The sequence below is a fragment of the Alligator sinensis genome, unplaced genomic scaffold (genome assembly GCF_000455745.1).
Source record: "Alligator sinensis unplaced genomic scaffold, ASM45574v1 scaffold721_1, whole genome shotgun sequence".
Lineage (NCBI taxonomy): Eukaryota > Metazoa > Chordata > Crocodylia > Alligatoridae > Alligator > Alligator sinensis.
The window spans coordinates 934382-953485 of NW_005841857.1; the positions used below are offsets into that span (position 1 = coordinate 934382).

At 47.5% G+C, this 19104-nt stretch overlaps 1 protein-coding gene across 4 annotated transcripts; it reads left to right on the top strand.

The window, feature by feature from the left end:
- The first annotated feature begins 71 nt into the window (after positions 1-71).
- On the top strand, positions 72-16857 carry GPR20 (G protein-coupled receptor 20). Of its 4 annotated transcripts, none has more exons than XM_025214676.1 (3): positions 84-177; positions 11286-11366; positions 14746-16857. In XM_025214676.1, the coding sequence occupies exon 3, from the start codon at positions 14764-14766 to the stop codon at positions 15835-15837; it is 1074 nt and encodes a 357-aa protein (XP_025070461.1). In that variant the 5' UTR covers positions 84-177; positions 11286-11366; positions 14746-14763; the 3' UTR covers positions 15838-16857. The 4 variants fall into 4 exon arrangements, 3 of the variants coding, with proteins under 3 accessions (XP_025070469.1, XP_025070461.1, XP_025070463.1); XM_025214678.1 differs by lacking the exon at positions 84-177 and adding an exon at positions 8801-8944; XR_003096092.1 differs by lacking the exons at positions 11286-11366; positions 14746-16857 and adding an exon at positions 5406-5972 and having other exon boundaries at positions 72-177.
- The last annotated feature ends 2247 nt before the right edge of the window (positions 16858-19104 follow it).

Genomic DNA, 19104 nt, shown 5'->3' on the forward strand with positions numbered 1-19104 from the left:
CCAATGCTATATTTAGAAGAGAGCAAGAAAGATCAAGCGTTTCTTCATAGACCGTAGACACTCCAGTGTATTCTTGCTCCTGGTAACAGATGTCTCCTTTTGGGACAGTGCTCAGTTCCACGGAGGGATTTTCCTAGCCTCAGCTCCTCCGAGGTAGAAGAGGAAATCAGGTCAGAGGTAAGTCGGCTCTCACTGCCTAAGACAGCACGTAATAATTGTTGTTATGCTGAGCTATTTTCAGTTTTTAGTCTGGGAGGGTGGAGGGACAGCGATCTAAGTAGTAAGAGCAAGGGTTTGGGATGAGATGTTCCTAGAGATGCAGCTCAAGCATCCAGAGGTGAAAGTCCCTTGGCAGTGAGAAATCGCAGGTGCAGGTTCAAGGAAAGAGGGTGGTATGGGATGTGCGCAGAACAGCGGGCTATACAAGCCTGCAGCTCACTTGTAGCTGTGCTCTGATTTCAAGAAGAGTTGCACAAAAAACTTCCCTACAGCTCAGTTTAGGAAGGAGCATAAAGACATCGCCCTGCTTCACCGGGATGCAGCGGAAGGGACTTGGTGTTTGCAAAGCGCGGTGTGTGCCTCAGCTGAAAGGCGTGACCTTACAGCGTTGTGTGACGTGCTTGAGCTTCTCCGTACGGCTAGTTGATGCGGAGAAGAGGGGAGAGGCAGTGGTACCGTGCATCTTGTTTCCCAAAGCCTGAAGCAGGATCCCCAGCTGGGCACTAGGGAAGGCTGCCGGCTCAAATGCCACTTTGCTGCAGGCATTTCAGCAAAGCTTTAGGGATGCTGCTAAATTTAAATAGTGAATTTCCCAGATCAGTGTTTTGTTGGAAGCATTCCCTCTGTGGTCCTGGTGTGGTATGATATGTCCTTTTTATTTGCCTGTGACTGGTGGAAAATTTCCAGATGGATATATACTGATGCCTCATTTTGAGCATTTTTTTTAGCTAAATATGATTAATCTTGAAAAGTCCTTGAGTCCATCAGAGGACACAGTGTGGTGTGTGTCTGGTCATGAAATCCTGAGATTACTTAATGGTCTAACATTATGACATTTGGGAATTCAAACCATAATTACTGATGTCCCAGGAAACTTTTTCCAGCCTCTCTATAGATGGGGAGAGAGGAAGGCAGGGTAGCTCCCTGGACAAGACATTTGTCTGGAAGTCATCAGAAGTACGCTCTGCTCCCAGCGGTGCCACTGACTTGAATTGTGATCTCGACAAGTCACCGCGTGTCTCTGCAAGTTTCCCCGCGTGCAGGAAGAGTGCAACAGGCCTGACACGTAGTGACTGAGGGTTATAAACTGCTGTTGGATTATTAAGAGATACAGGGGACTCTTTTATACCTGTCTACAGTTGACTTCCTGCTCGCTGCACTTTCACCCAGCGTTTCTAATCAATCTCTGGAGTGAACAGCATAGATCATCGTGTCATAGGCCCCTGCCACACATTACATATGTAATGCAATTCACTGGCTAATCATCGCACAATAAATTTAGACTGGCCACATAGGAAAAATAATTATGACACAAGTAACTGGTTAATCGCACAATAAATCTAGACCGGCCACACGAGCAAAATAATGATCACACCCTAGAAATATCTATCCAGCCATAAAAAGAGCCAACCAGCTACAAAGCTAGTGCTTGAAAATGTGTAACAACTCTAGAGCTGGTTTCTATCCAGCTTTCATTTCAACGTGTGGCAGGACCCATACAGTCATAGAGAAGTGGGTCTGGAAATGACCTTGAGAGGTCACCTAGCCCAACTCCCTGCCCAAGGCAGAATCCAAACCATCCCATACAAGTGTCACTAAATTATACTGAGCATATATTGAGAAATCACATTGGGGTATGACAGGTAGGTCTCATGACCATAGGTGAGAAAGTTATAGGCTCTGTCATCCATCTCCCCAGGCCTCTTGTCATGTGTAAATGCAGTCATTCTGTTGCAGGAAAAGCAAAGAGCAGAGTTTCAGCTAAATAGACAAAGGGTTCATGGCTCAAAGTTAAGAGTTAAGTAGACAAAGGGTTCATGGCTCGAAGGTCTTAAAAAGGACCTTTGGGAAGTGTTCAAAAGCACACCAAACAGTTACATCTTCTCATCATTTCTTTCCCCCCTTATCTAGGCAACGCTATGGATATAAATGATCCAGCTTTATAATAATCCCCACTAAAAGGCTCTTCAGTAAACTCTAGTGCATTTATCTATAGGATAAGTTATCCCTAAGACTTATCTCGACATTTTCCCAAATCTCTGCCAGGGCCCGACCCGTAGTTAGCAATGCCTGATAATTGATCACTACTAGACAATTCACCAATATTTCTTCCTCTTGAAGGAATGAATTGAATGCGGGGTTTACTGCATTTCTAGCATGCATGTTGGCCACACCAGCCTGTCTTTTGTTGTTACGGTGTGTGGTTCCTGCTGCGATGGGTGACTTGGAAACAGTTGAGCTAGACGGACCACGGTGACAGTCTGGGTCCCTCTGGTATGCTCGACCATCTCGCCTGCAGCCAAATCCAGATCTCTGAGGGTCCTTCCGGCAGCTGCCCCCTTTCTTCAAACATTGCCAAAATGTGTGCCTTCCTCTGAAAGTTTGGGTTTCCCCTCAAAATGACACTTCTCCCCAGAGCACAGGAAGATCTCAGGCCCTGGTCAATGAGGCTTTTATGGTATTATTTTCCTTCGCCTCATCAGGGCTGGAGGTGGATGCTGTGTCCGCCAGAGAGATGTCATTCCCTGCTTCTCAGTGATAGATGACATTTGCTTCTAACCCTGGTAGTTGGTTAGATATTGGGCCCTTAAATCAGAGTGCCATGATTTATCAGCTAGCTCACTAGCTCATTTGTAAAGATACCAACCCGTGTCACTTCATCTTCCTCTCGTTCCCAGGCCAGAACCTGCTCCCTAAGGCTTTACAGGAGGAGGGCTAGGAAAAATGTAGCCAGGTGGTTTAAAAGCCTAAACATTTTGAGAGGGCATTTTATCTAAAATGCAGCATAAACGAAGTGGGGAAGGGAATAAGGTCTTTGCTGGCACTTTATAGGAGGTGACCTATATGTTATGTGGCCATGTCAGTCTCGCACTAAAAAAACTTTGTTAACCCCGGCCAACCCTTTTGTGTCTGTTTCTGTTCGGATATATGTGACAATGCAGAGAGCATGCTTCACCCATCTAAATATGCGAGATGTAGCATGTCTCCCTTACCTATCATCCCAAGACACACAAATTATATCTGCCACACTTCTCATCTCAGTAATGCAGCTGGAAATCAGGATTAAGTCTACTGAAGTCCCCGGAGATACATCACCACAAAACAGACACAGACTATATACAGACTGGTGAATATTTCCTGACATGTGAATTTGTAATTTTGTGAGCTTCTTTCCATCTTTTCCATGCTTGATCTCTCACAGAGCCAGAGGAGGCCATATAGCTCTTCCCAGGTTTCAAATAGACAGTCTCCAGAGTGTCTCGCAGAGTGATCATCCTGCTTAGTCCAGAGCATTGGGTTGTGGCCTGTAATTGGGAAGAATGGATATTCCTGACTACACACTCAGGTCTTTTTTATTCTTTACAAGGTGTTATTTGGAAAGAGAATTTGCATTCACCTTCTTTGCATCAACACGAGTCCTTCAAGGTCTTAAGCGTAACGATAATAGGTTAGAATATAAAATCGCGAGAATATGGCTATATTCCTCCAAAGTGAATGAATACCCTGCGGTCACGTAGATGCAGGATAGATCATAGGGAAGGATCTTGGCTGCAGAGTCCAAGGTCCTTCATCAGCGGTCAGCAACCTCTGGCCCGCTGGCTGATCCAGCCTGGGAAGGTCTGCCCCAGCCCACGCTAGCATGAAGGATCGGGCTGCCTGTCCCCTCTGCAGCATCCCTCTGCACAACTCTCCCTGCTTGTGCCCGCTCTTACCCTCTCTACAGAGGGCCTGGGTATCTGCAGCAAAGGTAAGTACAGGTGGCTTGAGCTCGATCAGGGTGCCTGGGTTGCAAGCTCCAACCCTTGGTGGCAAAAGTGGCACCCGCCGCTGCTCCAAGTGATAGGAGCTGTGTCAGCTAGTGTGCACAGACAGCATCTAACACACTGCGGGGCATTATGGAGATATACTCTCTCAAGGGGGATAGGCCCTTCCATTTTATTCCTTCTTCAAAGCTTTCCCCTCACCTAGTTTGTGCCTTCTGGGTGACTGGACCTGAGCAAAATTGTATCAGCTGACTTCAGATGAAGAGATCTGAGGGAGGAGAACGCTTCCCCTATTTAAAAGGAAAATCTGAGCCACTCTTGTTTCAACAGCAATAGGGCAAAAGGAGTGGGGAAGGTCAGCACCTGGGAGAAAGTTGAACTTGGTAGGGAAAGGACCCCAAATGAGAAGAAATGCTGTTTTGTAAAACACTGGATTAAATGCGACCGAGTGTGTGATGGTCTGAAAATCACCCTCTGAGTAGGTGTCGTGAAGGAGCACTCCCGACCAGCGTTATGGCTAACCCCGGTGCCCCAACCTGTCGGTGATTCACTCTCCCACCTTTGACCCCTGTAAGGCAGGGTTTTCTCTGAGAGATATTAATAAGTTTTCAGGTGCATAACCTCCTTTCAAAAGCCTGACCGTGACTGACCACTTTCATCCCTCGAAAGGGGTGAGATGCCATTGGAAATCTGCTCCCCTGTCCATCGGGGACACACAGGACAGGAGCCTCTGCCAAGCATACTACAGAGGTGCCATTAGCCATGATACTATTAGTGGGGGGGCTGCTTTGCTCCTTAGACACGAAAAGACCAGCACATTTCATGCAGCCCGGGGTGAGATTAGCCCCAGCTTCTTCGCTTGACTGCTCTGACTTATATGCTTTCTTGGTAACATCTCACCCGGCACAGCAAACCCATCCTCTCCACGCTGACCGGGATCCGTGCAGCGCTCACGCTACCACGGAGAGGGCAAAGCCATCCTCTGTGCTTTCTACAGAAAAAAATACCATATTTGGCCACTTTGAGCCAGACTTGAGCAGGAACTTGTCAGGATGCGAATCACACAATTTAAACTGAAAGAGAGTGAGTTTAACCCTTCGTTTATAAATACGATGATAAATCACGAAAGGAAAATTAAACACGGGGAGGCTGCAAAACTAAACAGGCTGTGAAGCGGTTCCCAGGCAGCGGCAGGGTAAGGCTAGGAAGCAGGAGCGGGTGGGAGCGGGAACGATAAAAGACTCTGCCCAGATGTTCGGATTCAGGGTTGTGACATGGGGGGAAATGCAAAGCTTCAGCTTCAGCTCTTTGTTTGACTTACACCCTGGCTTGCCTGCTAATGCTCTTTCCAGGCTTGGCTGTCACACGTGCCGCCGCTCTGTTGATCTCTCTCTCTCTTTCTCTCTGTGTCCCCTTGCAAAGATCCTTGCTGTCTACGCTGATAACCACCGCTTTGACGATGTAGGCACAACTAGGACGCAACTCTGTTAAACTCCCACGTTAACTTGCCTTCTGCATCCCAAGACCCGAAGTGCCTCGTACCCTAGGACGCCAGCTAAGTCAGCGAGAAGCTTTCCATTGATTTGCAGAGGTTGAAGTTGGTTTTTACAGATGAGGCAGAACAAAAAATCCAGGGAATGAAAACAGGATGCCCAGCCCTGCCCTGCTGGCAGGCTCGGAGCCGAGCTACCCTTGAGAAACAAGCTAATGCCGTCAAGGCACCTGGAGGGAGATAGCTGAGGGCTCAGCCCAGCGCAGCGCCCAGCTGTTTCCTGGCTGGCACAAACCCTTGTGGAAGCAGCCAGCCTCGCGGGACAGCCACAGCCCCTTTCTGCTGACACTGAACAAGAAGCATGATCACAAGGACGAATGAAACCTCAAACTGCAAGCGACTGTTTTCTTGCCTTCTCCAAGGCATGGGTGGTTCCTTTATACCTCCCATTTCTTCCTGTAGTATATTGTGGAGGGTGGCGGTGGCGCTAGGTTTGTTTTTTCCCGTTCTGTTATCCGCGCTGGTAGGTGGGTGGGAGATGGAGACGACGCTCCTGCAGACAGCGGTCTGTTGTATTGTTGCCTACAAAAGCTGTGGCCTGGATTTGATGACCCTAGAGGTCCCATCCAGTCCTTGGACTCATGTTCCTTCCCCGGGCCCATTTCTGCCTTGCTGCGGAGAAAGATTTAAAGCACTACATGTACAGAATTTGGCCTATAAAGTGGTGGCAAGGCGTTGTGTAACCATGCAGCGAACTCAGGCTAGTTAGGCAGCCTTTATATGCTTACAAATTTATCCAAGCTGCAGGAGTGGGTAGGGATTTGGGGGGGACAACAGGCTTTCTCATGGTATTTTGGTGCCTCCGCTCTCAGCAGGCACCACAAAGCACAGTGTAAAACAGCAGGGAGAAGGAGAAATCTTTTCTTTGGCAATCCTTCACAGTCGAGGATGATCGTCTTGCATGACTGTCTTATCCGTGTGTCCAAAGATGGCTGGTGAAGCCTATCCAAGGTCAACAGACTCTGCTGCCGCTCAGACATGTGTTTCCATGTGGGGTGGGCGGCGGTGGAGTCTTGATTTGGTCCATGACACTTGTTTCTGCTGCTCCCACTTTCCATCTCCTGTTGCTGGTGCGAGGTTTCAAAGTACTGAGATCCCTGCAGCAGACTCGTCCTCCATTTGGGGCAGTCCTGGGCGATAGTGTCCCATGAGTTGACATGGATGTTGCATTTTTTTAAGTTGGCCGTGAGGACGTCCCTGAAGCACTTTCTTTGCCCTCCTCTTGAGCGTATGCCTTGGCTGAGCTAAAATCCCAGCTCCAGACTTCCCAAGATGTCAGGTTGGGTGCGTCCAAGCTCAGAGGCTGACCCTGCAATCTGAAGTGTGACTGCCCTGAACCAGCTGCTCTTGGGTACCACCAGCAAGGTAGCTGTGGCAACATGGAGCTCAGGCCTATATTCAGCCAGGCTCCCAGGCAGGTTTTGCCATTTGCACTGATCTCCATCCTACCGCACTCTTCTCAGTGCATAGCTAGCTGAGAAATGGCCGGGCAAGTTGCTGTCACACCTTTGACTGCCATATAGCGGTGTCCTAGAAAACACCCTGGGCACTGGATTTGGAATCAGGAAACTTGGGAGACCACTGGAGATAGTTGGTTCTGCACTGGTGTGCTCTTTGACTTTAAGCAAGTCACATTGCCTCCTGTTTGTATCTCCATCCACAAGGGTCATATTCCTTTGTCAAGATTTGGAAACCTACTACTGCCCCTCCATGTGGATCAGACTGATTGTCATATCTGAGGTCAGGAAGGAATTTTACCCCATGGTCAGATTGGTATGGGCTGTGGTGGGGTTGCCTTCCACTAGGAAAGAGTTATAGCCATCTTCTTCGGTTCTCTTGAGCATATTTTAATAGCATTTGCAACATCAGGACGGTCCATCTGATTTACCTGTGGCAGGTTCGGGTGGTCTGTCTTTTGATTGTATCAGGGTTGGCCATGTAGTTTTGCTAAAGGTTAGACAATGGATTTGTGTGAGATGTTTTGCATAGGGATGATCCTGCCTCTGGCAGGGGGTTGGACTAGATGACCTCTCAAGGTCCCTTCCAGCCCTGCTTTGCTGTAACACCATGATTCTATACTGGTTAGGTCTATTAACTGGGATTTGGGCCACACCTACCAGCATTAAATACATTTATGGGTAGAAGTTTGGGTTTTCATCAAAACATCTTCCATTTACCAAGATATAGAGATGGAAATATATTGGAGTGCAATAATGACAACAGCCAAGTCAAGTCCACTTGTCTGCTCTCACCAGTCTTCCTAACACTTACCATTCAGAGCAAGATCTCTCTTGTTGTGGCCCAACCTGCATCTGTTATGTTGCTTGCTAGTGAAGAAGTCTTTAATGTAGCATGAATTTGGTTGGGATTTGTCACTGGAAGCAAGCCATGAAGGACCCCCCCAGAGAAGTCATTCTCATGCCATCTAGCATCCACATTTCTTTGTCGCTTTGCTGCTATTTTGCATGGAGAAAAGTGGGCCAGGGTGAAGAGGTCAGATGAAAATCTAAACCAGGCATGTTGAAACCACTTTAATAAAAACCCAGCATTGTAAATTCAAAGTGCTGCTTACCATCTGCTGAAGCCTGGAACATATGCCATACATATTGATGATGTTGTATCAGTAATAATAATCACTCTAATAGCAAGGCACAGAGTGTGCATCTTCTGCTCAAGCTGGTGCATCAAATGAATTGAACTGGAGCAAATAAAATGTAGGGCACATATTGGGAAGTCCCACTGTGGAGAACTCAGGCTCAAGATAAGCCTCTCAGGAAAAAGAGTAAAAGTTCATAACTTGAAATATTAGAACTAAATGGGTGCATCTACACAACACACTTTGAGCGCAGTAGACTTATTCTACTGCACATTAGCAGAGCGGGCAAAACCTGTACTAATGCACAGTAGAATTAATCTACTCTGCATTAGCATTGCAAAAAGCATGCACCAACGTTAATGCGCAGTAGCACCATTTACGGATCTAGTAGTAAAAGGTACTAAACTTAATGCGCCATAATTACAGCGCATTAATGAATGTGTATATGTGCCCATTGGGAAGTCTAGTCACAAGGTGGTAATAAGGGCCTTAGAAGTAGAGTAGGCAGATGGTATTTGATAATACCATGCAGCACTGGCTAAGAGGTGAGGAAGAGAATCCTATTCTGTTCTTGAAGTTTCTAATTCTGTGTGGATTCAGGCTTTTTCTATGATGTGGAAGAGACTAAATCCTTCACTCCTTTATTTTTCAGCTCTTATTGATGCAGTCACCTCCACTGTTATTCTCAGTAGCATGTCTGGGGAAGTCTGGGATTAGACGCAGACATCTGCTCCTTTCATTTAATTTCTGTTGCTGAATAATTGAAATATCAACTGAACAAGAGAGACAAGATGTTACAGATGTCATTAGAAGGTGGGACTGAGGTCTCTAGTCTGTGTCCATCTGTGAATCCCCCCTCCGAGTTTCAAATGTGATACCTAAGGTCAGGCCCTTTGCTGGCTACTACTGTTATTTATGGAGTGGTGACAGTATGCTTGGCAGTATTCAAAAGCGAAAAGGCATGGATTCTCCCCCAAGGAGTTTGGTGTCTAAATCAGAAACAGACAAAATCATTTGGGCTTATGTGGCACGTTGACTGCCAGTTAGAGTTCAGTGCGGGGTTAGCGACTTCGTCACTCTTGGAGAAATTGAACACGTTCCGGCTTCCAGTTTCGGCTAGAAATTTCCTGAGAAATGCTGAAGAAGCTCAGTATGCATGTGCATCACACTGTAGTTATATTGAATTACTATCACATAACCACAGGCATGACCATTGCTACCAAGAGGTGTAGCGATGGACTTGAGCCATAAGATTCTGACCTGCCTCTGGATCTTGACCCAAAGTTCACAGCTTGGCATTTAGATTTGGAAGGTGAGAGCTGTAGGGACAAGAGTTGTTGGGACCAGAGGAGTGAACAAACAGTCCTTGCATATTTTGACTGGAGCTTCTCACTAAAATGTAGATGAGAGGCTCTGGGACAGGAAGAGGGAATCTCATCATATGGCCAAGATCAGTGGAAAATTTGACTTTGGTCATTCAAAAGCAAACCTTGCTGTTCCAATTTCAAGGCTGTGGGGAAATGAGGATAGGAAGGGACCTCAGGAGGTCACATCTAGTCCAACCCCCTGCTCAGAGCAGGATCATCCCCAATAGATCATCCCAGCCAAGGCTTTGTCTAGCAGGGTCTTAAAAACCTCCAAGGATGGAGACTCCACCCCCTCTCTAGGTAACCTATTCCAATGTTTTACTACCCTCACAGTGAGAAAGTTTTTCCTAATATCTTACCTAACCTTCCCTGGCTGAAGCATGTGGTATCCTGCATTTGTACAAGGGATTGGAATGGACCCTTTCAGGTCTTTGGCAGATATCTTCCTGCATTCTGCTACTGCAAATCAGAACTGGATTATGACATCAGGGTTTCTTGCTTTCTTTTCTGCAGGCATGTCTACATGTGCAATTGATGCACTTGAATTTACTGTGCAGTAAATTCAGGCTCATTAAACTTTGCCCGGGAACAAGTCTACACGTGCACCCTATGTTGGGTGCAGATTTGCACCCAGTGGGAGCAGCCTAGTCCAGAGGTGCTTCTACCTTGCTCTGCACCTCCCTCCCCCTTGCAGCAGCCAGGGGCAGCTCCTGGCTGGCAGGTGGCAGGGAGGTGAGGTCTGGGCTCTGGGGCGCGGGGAAAGCTGCCCCTGGCTCCATGGGCAGCTCCCAGCCCACACAGCCCCAAGGCAGAGAGCAAGGAGCAGGCAGGCACAGGGGCGCGGGGGCTGGGAACACCAGCTCTTGCCTACCCCTTGCCACAGGTGCACCGGGTGCAGCCCCACACTGGCATGGTAACTGCACAGGGGGCAACAGGCCCAAAGGCACCCCAGCATGGACCCCTGCTCCACAGGTACCCTGGACCAGGTACACCTGGTGACGGGCTGGGCCAGGCTCTGTCATTATACCAGGTACTGCAGAGGCACAGGGGCCTGGACAGCCCGACCAGGGATGAGATCGGCCACTCAGAGGTGTGAGGGCAGTTCTCAGCCCTGGGGCTGCTGAATGGTCCCTTCTGCCCTGCACCCTAGCACCTGCCCTTTGGCTTCAGGATGTGCACCGTGGGGAAGCTCTGGGCCACTGTGATCTCAGCTCCCAGGGGAAGGAAGGATGGGCACGGTATGGACACCACGACCCCACCTCTTCAGCTGGTGGCTTGGACCTGCACACACTCCCCAGGGAGCACAAGCCACAGCTGACCCCAAGCTCTTTGGGCCTGGGAGCTGCCCCCAGAGCCAAGGATAGCTCCCTCCCACCAACCCACCCCCTGCCTCCTGCTGCTCAGGGCTTAGCCAGGCAGCAGTGTGGCCCCCTGCTCCCTGGGCTGCTGGGTGCAATTTGCTCCCGGTCAGCAAGTACACGTGCAGTAATGCACATTATCTTAATGCATTGTTTTTTTTAGTAGCTGTATGTATTGGTACTAGCAAACAGTACATTAGACTAATCAAATGTGCAGTAATCACTGCACATGTGTAAGTGGTGATGCTTTACTGCGTGTTACATTAATCTAATGCTCAGTAAAGCATCTCATGTAAAGCAAGCTCTGTCGTGTATATGAATCTCAGTAGGGACCAGACTCAATGCCTAGCAAAGACAAACTAAGACTGTATTATATTTTATTTCAAACTGAATTGAATGCATATTCCTAGTGACTATCCTTGTTCACAGCTACCTGATCTGAAATCCAGACCCGGGCATACAGAATAGCAGTAAGGAATCGAGAGTAAGGAAGCTCACACTTACCGCAAGGTAAGAAGGTGCCTATGGGTAGTTAAATGTACATTCACCCATTTTTCTTTGAGGTTTCTTGTCCATGCAACAAAAGAAAGCACAACATCTTCCATCAGGCGACAGCTTTCGACGCTCTGACCCTCATTCCTTTATGGAGCCATCCATCTGCAAGCAACAAAATAATTTTCTGTATTTGCTTTTGCTTTTCTGATGTACCTTCCTACAAGACTCTGTGATCATTTCTCAGAAATCTTTCACTCTGTGCACACTGCTCTACCTCACTCCAAGGCTAATGCCATTTTTGGCCAAGCTGTGGCAAAATATTTTTACAAAACCTTTAAAAAAAATGATGATGGATGAGTGAATAAGAGCTGTTAAAGCAGGCAATGAAGTTTTGAACAGCATCATAAGAACTGGTGGGGGAGTGGAGAGACAATTCCCTTTTCTGAGAGGATTTAGAGATCTTGAACATTGATTTAATTCATATTTGGAATAAAACAGGTGCAGTTCCCAATTGGTCTGGCTGCCCTGAAGCTACAGGACCTGGGGATGCAGGGCTTCAAAGAAACCACAACACTGTACCATCAGGGCTTCCAGGCTCCAAACCCTCCAGCCCATGCTCCAGCAGTTGGCAGGAGCCCATAAACCTTGCAGACCCCGCTCCACAACAGCCTGCTAGGTGAGCCGTGGAGAAGCCATGGAGCCTGAGACCTTGGGAGCTGGGTAGCTGAGGCTCACAGAGCTCCAGACCACGCGGCTTTCCATCTGCCCATCATATGGGCTGGCCTGTATCTGGGCAGGCAAGCGTCCAGGAACCCAAGCAGAGTCGGAAAGAGCCTAGCAGGCAGGTTTCCGCATGGCCCTTCCTGGGCTCCATCCCAAAGCTTATCCCCACAAAGCATGTTGATGTTGCCGATTGACGTTTTCCTAAGAAACAGCATCCCCTTGGAGACTCCCCAGCTAGCTGTGTCCCTCCTGTTGCATTTTGCAGGGTAAACTCTTCCCGGGAACTTCTTGTCGGCAGAGTGGCACTCCCCCCGTGGTTCACGTGGTCGGCAGAGTGGTCTAGCGCACAGTCGATTGTAACCGTCTTTTACCCTTGTCCAAAAGGCCTGCCCTTGGGAGCAAGCTGCTCGTGGTTTCTGAGGTTCCACAAAGATTTTGGGGACTGATTTGGGGAGTTTGAAGTGTCTGTCACAAGCCAGGATGTCCTCTTTCAGACCTGAACCCCACGAATAGTGAACTTCCCATGAATTCTGGAGAAAGTGTTTATGAAGTAGGTTTCTGAACTAGTTGGTCTTGAAGGTGTAACCCTCCCCTTCCTTCTGCCTGGCTTCCAAGCAGCACAGCTACTCACCTCCGTGCTTACATGGGTCTCTCATATCCTTTCCTTGCCTCTTTGACACTGTGTGCTTTAAGATCACAGCCCAGGCCTCTCAGTGTTATCCTTTGCTGATTCAGGAGGATGCTTTGGGGTTTGGGGTTTTTTTTAGGTTGGTTTGAGATCTTCCAGATGTTGTCAGCCATCTATTTCTATTTAAATCAGCCAAGTCTCTGTGTATATAGTTTTTATACAAATAGGTTTAAAATAGTGTGTGAGCCGGGAATGATTTGCAAATTAAACTGTCAGTCCTTGACAGCAGAAGCCGCAGCGAGAGCAGCAGCTCGGCTGAGAATCTCCCAGCTGCCACGGCTAAGTTTGCAGAGAGATGCAGCCAGCTTGACTTCGGCTGGCAAAAATAAACTCCTTATGGTGGAGATACATGCCCAGTACCTGTCTGCCCATAGCTGCAAAGCCCTGGCCCTGCCTCTTCCCCTTCCCAGTCACAGGTCAGAGCAGTGGCAGAGAAATACAGCTCAGCCACAGGCAGGTTCAGCAAGGTGCTCCTCTCTGGACCCAAAGCTTCAGTGATACCAAGTAGGTCCCATCACCCCCACTGCCAGCTGTCCATTCACCTCTGCATTGTCCTACGCTTCCCCCTTGCTTCATCTCTATTCCAGCTCCCACCTAGTCCTTACTCTGCCCACCCCTAGGGCTGGTAAAGGCAATTAAGGCCCCTGGCAGTACATGACAGACTGCCTCTATGACTTGCCACCAGGGCTTGATGCCGTGCCACGGCCTGCCTGTACATGAAGGTGGCAAGAGGAATCCCTCTCCTGCAGCAACAATGGCTGGGGATCCACTTCTCACTCGCCGAATAGGGCCGGGATGCTGCATGTTCCTCCTCCAGTCACTCATAGTCCCCTGCTGGGATGGTGCTCGTAGGCCCCCCCGGGGTAGTTGACGCCTTGCAGCCATTCACAGGCCAGTTCCCATCTCTCGGAGCCACGGCTGGGGGCTCTTTGCACACTCAGGCAGCTGCTGCTGTCTCGCTTCTGTCCATGTCGTGTTTCCCGGCTCTTCTTCATGAACTTGAGGGCTACAAACTTACCGACTTCTCTAAGAGGCAGAGGGCCTGCACTTAGCCTGTCCCATGATCCACTACATGTGCTTGTTTGGCATTTGAATTATTTTATTTCATTATTATTTATGTATGTATTATGCATATTGCTAGGAGGCCCTGATTCCTCCGTCTCAGTGCACACAGAGCAAGCCTAGAGTCCCTGCCCCACGGAGATCATGCGACCGCCATGAAAGATGAGAGAGAACAGGTAGAAGACAAGGGAGCAATATGACTGTACTACCCAACATGGCTCTCAGGTCGCAGTTTTTGCCTGGGTAGCTGTTCTACTTGCTATAAGCTTCTGAGCAAATAGGGTTTTCCCCAGCCTCTGAGCTGCAGATTTTTAGCTGGGGAGTAGTTGGTAAAGCAACTTTCCAACACACTTGGCTTAATCCCTTCGTAGCTAGGGGCCCCAGCCTTCCCTCCTTGATCTAAGTCACTACCCTCTCCTACTTTATAATCCTGCTGGCAGCCCACGTGTCTCCCCATCCCAGCAATGAGTGAGTCAACGGATCTTTATCTTCGCCATGTCCAAGCTGGATCGATAAGCACCTGGCATATCAAGAAGCTTTGTGATCACACTGCTGTGTCCCTTCTGCATCTTCACCTCGTCCCCCTCTCTAAGGTGTCTTATCCCCACCTATCTGAAGCAAAGATTGCAAACTCTTCAGGGACTTGGGTCTTCTTTGAAGCATCGTGCATATTTCCCGAGACACTAAAAGGGCAGTAGTAATAGTAATAGGTTTCCCACTAGTGGCTACCAGTGAGGTACCTACTCAAGCCAACTGCTTTGCTTCAGAGATGTCCTGTGTTCAGAGCCTATGGTGATACAGCTGGGGGCCATTGGGAAGGTGTGATCAAAAAGCCTTTGCGATTTCTTCCTGGGGTTGTAAGGGTTTATGCTGTAAGCCCCTGAGCCTGCCTCTAAACGTCTCTTTGCTTCTTTCCTCCAGGTCACCAGAGCACTGACCATGCCGACCACATCCACCCAAGTGCTGGGCCTCAGCCTTATCAACTCCACCAGCACACCCAACATCTCAGATGAGCCCAGCTCGTTCTACAAGTTTGTCCACCTGGATACCGAACTATACAAAGACTTTTATAGCTTGTGGATATCTTTGATGGTCATCAATTCCATCATTTTCCTGGTGGGTGTGGTGCTCAACAGCTTGGCGCTGTATGTGTTCTGCTTCCGCACCAGGACAAAAACCACCTCTGTCATCTACACCATCAACCTGATTGTGACTGACCTACTGGTGGGCTTCTCCTTGCCCGTCCGGATCATCATATACTACAGTGCAAGGGACTGCTTCAAATGCTCTTTGGTTCATATATTCGGCTACTTCGTCAACATGTACTGCAGCATTCTCTTCCTGACGTGCATCTGTGTTGACCGGTACCTGGCCATCGTGCAGGTGGAAGCGTCTCGGAAGTGGAGAAATCCCACCTGTGCCAAGGGGATCTGTGTCTTCATCTGGATCTTTGCCACGGTGGTGACATTCTCCGTCTTGACCATGGCAATAAAGTTCGCCCACTGCTGCCTTGCGAAAATCTTGGCCTTGATGGTCTGTGAGTACTTCTTCCCGCTTGTCATCATCACCTTCTTCACCACTAGGATCATGTGTGCGCTGTCTAAACCCAGCCTCATGCACCAGAGCCGGGAGAGACGGATGAGGGCTGTACAGCTCCTTATCACCGTCCTCATCATCTTCATGATCTGCTTCACTCCTTTCCATGTGCGCCAAGTGGCTATTTCCATCAACCCAGATATGCCCAGGAGCATCAGCCTGGTAGTTTACCACGTGACAGTGACACTGAGTAGCCTCAACAGCTGCATGGACCCAATCGTCTACTGTTTTGTCACCAACAACTTCCAGTCGACCATGAGAAGCATCTTCAGGAAGGCCGAGCTGGAGCAAACCAGCATGGACATCATCAGTATGAACAAGAATTCCAAGGGCTCGGGCACAAATGCAATCATCGCCTTCTCAAACACGATCGGGGGCCCTCTGAGCTTGCCTTCCCCAAGCAGCACACCTATCTAATCAAGGGGGCATAGTGCAGTAGGCTGGCGCACGGTTGCTGGAATACCGCTGGGTTGTACAGTCCTATTGTCCTTGACCTTGTGTTGTCTAGTGGGACGTTTAGACCGGTTGTGTTGGAATTTCTTCCTCAAGAACACGATGCTCTGTTTGGAAAGAGGAGCTCTCGTGCTGTTCGTGCCAATGCAAAAGATAGTCTGTGACTGATTGCACAGGGCAGGAACGCTCTTTTTGCATTTGAACACAAACGTCTTCCTCGTGCCGAATCCAGTTCTGTCAGTGGTTTTGTTTACTGTTTCACACCGGGATGTGTGACACTCAGACGCAGAAGAAGGCCGTGTTTCCTGTGAAAGCCTTCCCACCTTGAAAATGTTGCTCTTGAGAAATAGAGATGTTGCTGAGCTCTCCACTGGTTGAGTGACTGCAAAGATTTTAGATGCCATGCAAGGAAATGGAGAGGGACAAAGAAAGCCCATGAGCAGCAATTCAAATGTCTCTGAAATGTGCCTGGACTTTATGGAAGATACTGTAAAGCAAAATAGTAATAATCCCTGACAATGCAACAATAAGGAAAGGAAGTGTTTGGTTTTTATATCTAATATATATATGCGCAAGGATTTTTTATTCTGTTTGTTGGTGTTTAGTATGTTCTGTATTCAGATTAGTCATGGGAATCGCAGGTTTCCCTAAATCTCAGATGGGCACAGAAAGAGTCTGTACAAACTGATGTGATTCCCTAAAAACTCTACCTACTCCTCTTGCTGCAATAATGATGACAAACAGGACCAACATATTAAGTTGTATTATATTAGGATTTGCTATTCCAACTCCCGCCCTGGTTCTGTCTAATTGGGCATCTGTCCTGCTGATTCAAATAAGGAAATTAAAGGGAAAGGAAAATCCACCTTAAATATGGAGGTTGAAAGTCACCTCCGTGCAAAGCCACACGCATGATTTAACTCCCCGTGTTTGGGATTTAAACAGTGCTCTAGTCTCTCTGCAGACCTTCCCTACAATGCTATATTATTTCTCCCCTGTCTTGCACCATTAAAATAAGGTAAGCATGAAATAGCATCTCAAAGAAACAGCAAGAGACAAGAGTCTGAATGCAAAATGCCATCACAATGATGATGATGGTGGAAGTTGCAGTTGGAAAAATATTCTGTTGATTCCAGCTGGCTGCAAATGTTTTTCAAACAGATCAGTGGACCTATACTGCTCCACCAGTTCCTGGTCTAATCTCCTCCAAGCTGAAGATGATGGATGGAAACCCATGAAGAGTATTTTAAGAATCTGAATGGAGGTTACTGGGATTTCCATTAGAGAGTATACTGTTCTGCAGGACGGCTGCTTCATTCAGGACCTGAGTTTGAAAACAATCAGCTTTGGATAACGTGACTCTCTGCATAGCATAAGGATCTCTTGCCATCAGCTCTTCTGAGAGCTTCATAAAGGTACAATGCCCCATCCAAGCATAATGATAATAACCAAGTATTAACATTATTGACATAATATCCCATTACACTTAAACGATCTACTAACTCCCAATGTTCAATGGTCTTTGAGAAGCCCTTCAGTGTTGCATAGGCCGGCAGGTCTTTTCCGGCAGCTATAAGTGTATCAGTCCATAGCTCTGTCATACCCCGGGGCTCAGCCTCCTCACCCTGTTAAGACTCTTACCAGCCTAAGTCCTTCTGAGGCAAGTTGGCCAATTGTGTATCCCTCGTCTCTCCCTTTCCTGAAACGCTGAGATGTCACCTATTTCTTCACAGTATGCATCGATAGGGAATGAATCACACATTTAGCTAAAATATCTTCTAATGAGACTATCTCAGGGAAGCTAAAGTAATAGTCTTGGACAAGTACATCACTTCTTCTATCCAGCATAAACAAATAAGGCCTATTTTGGTTCAAGAAGCTAATATTTCTTTAACTTGGCCCATGTTTTTGTCACATGTGATAATCCTTAGCAGTCTCTTTAATACCACTGTGCATTTGTGGCCAGTATAAATTTTTTCTTGGATTTTTTTAATAACAAAAGGACCTTCCCATATCTTTTTACATATTTTCCATTAGTGTCATCCTGCTGCTTTAAAAACCCCATCTGCTACCTAGAGCTACCACATAAATCAATAATAAGGGCGAGGTATCCTGGCCACCCTGTGTGCTTGTTTTCTGCAAGGTCTCCTCGGTTGCAGTAACTCTGATAATCACAGTCCACATTTCATCTGAGACCGGACATATACATCATTTAAGTCCAGCTCTGATTCCACTGCATTTTTTTTCATGAGAGTATCTGAAACTACCAAATCTCTCCCAGATTTGTACAATATATTTGTAGCTAAAAAAAATCAGCTCTGCATTCTTCGGAGAAGGCAAAGGGGATGCCAGGCATCTCTTGGCTATGTCAGCAAGTGGTTTATGGTCAGCTTCAGCTATCAGAGCTCTTCTATATATAAAGGCAAGAAATGTTTTATACCATCAGATGAAGCCAATGCTTCCTTCTCTATGTCTGCAGACCGACACACACAATTTATTGTCACTTCTGATGCATGAGACCCTGATATCCAGTTTTCACTCTTTAGGAAAACTGTACTTCCCTTGGACTTACTGGTGGAGAATATAATTTTAAGCTTTTTTTACCCTATTATCTGGGGCTTCTAATTAAATCCTCCAATTTCTCAAACCCCTTTCCACTGCACAACTTGCAGAGGAAAATTCTCACGTTGTTGGTTCGAGCAGCTCGATTAGACATGAATTTTCCTACATACTGTATCAGCCCATCCTTCCTAGTCTCTGGTGCAGGCAACCTGCTGATGGTCTCAACCTGACCATGATCTATCCAGACACTTTTGGGCATTATCTGTTTTCCTAGTATTTACATTTTGGGGTGTTTAGCTCTAGCCCACCAGCCAGGCTCTGTCCAAAGCTGCTCGGAGCCTCTGATCACGCTCTTCAGCTGTTCTTCCCTAGATCCAGACCTCCCCTATGCAGACTTTAGTGCCGTCTATCCTATCAAAATCTCTTGTATTTTTCTGTGAAACACATTTGACCCCAAACATAACCATAATGGCAATTAAAAAAACAAACCACTGTCTCCAAGGGTATGTGTCCAAAAGGCCCCTTGTAAACCTTTGCTGCAAGCTTTGCTGGTGCATCAAAACACTTGGTGTCAGCCATCTCTTCAAAAATGTCTCCCTTTGTAAGTAGTGGGAAATGTTCCCCTTGGGTGAAGCTACTTAATTATGTCGACTCTATCCATACACAAAT

Coding starts and splice junctions, on each gene's coding strand:
- GPR20 (XM_025214684.1), top strand. CDS start 14,764: ATGCCGACCACATCCACCCAAGTGCTGGGCCTCAGCCTTATCAACTCC.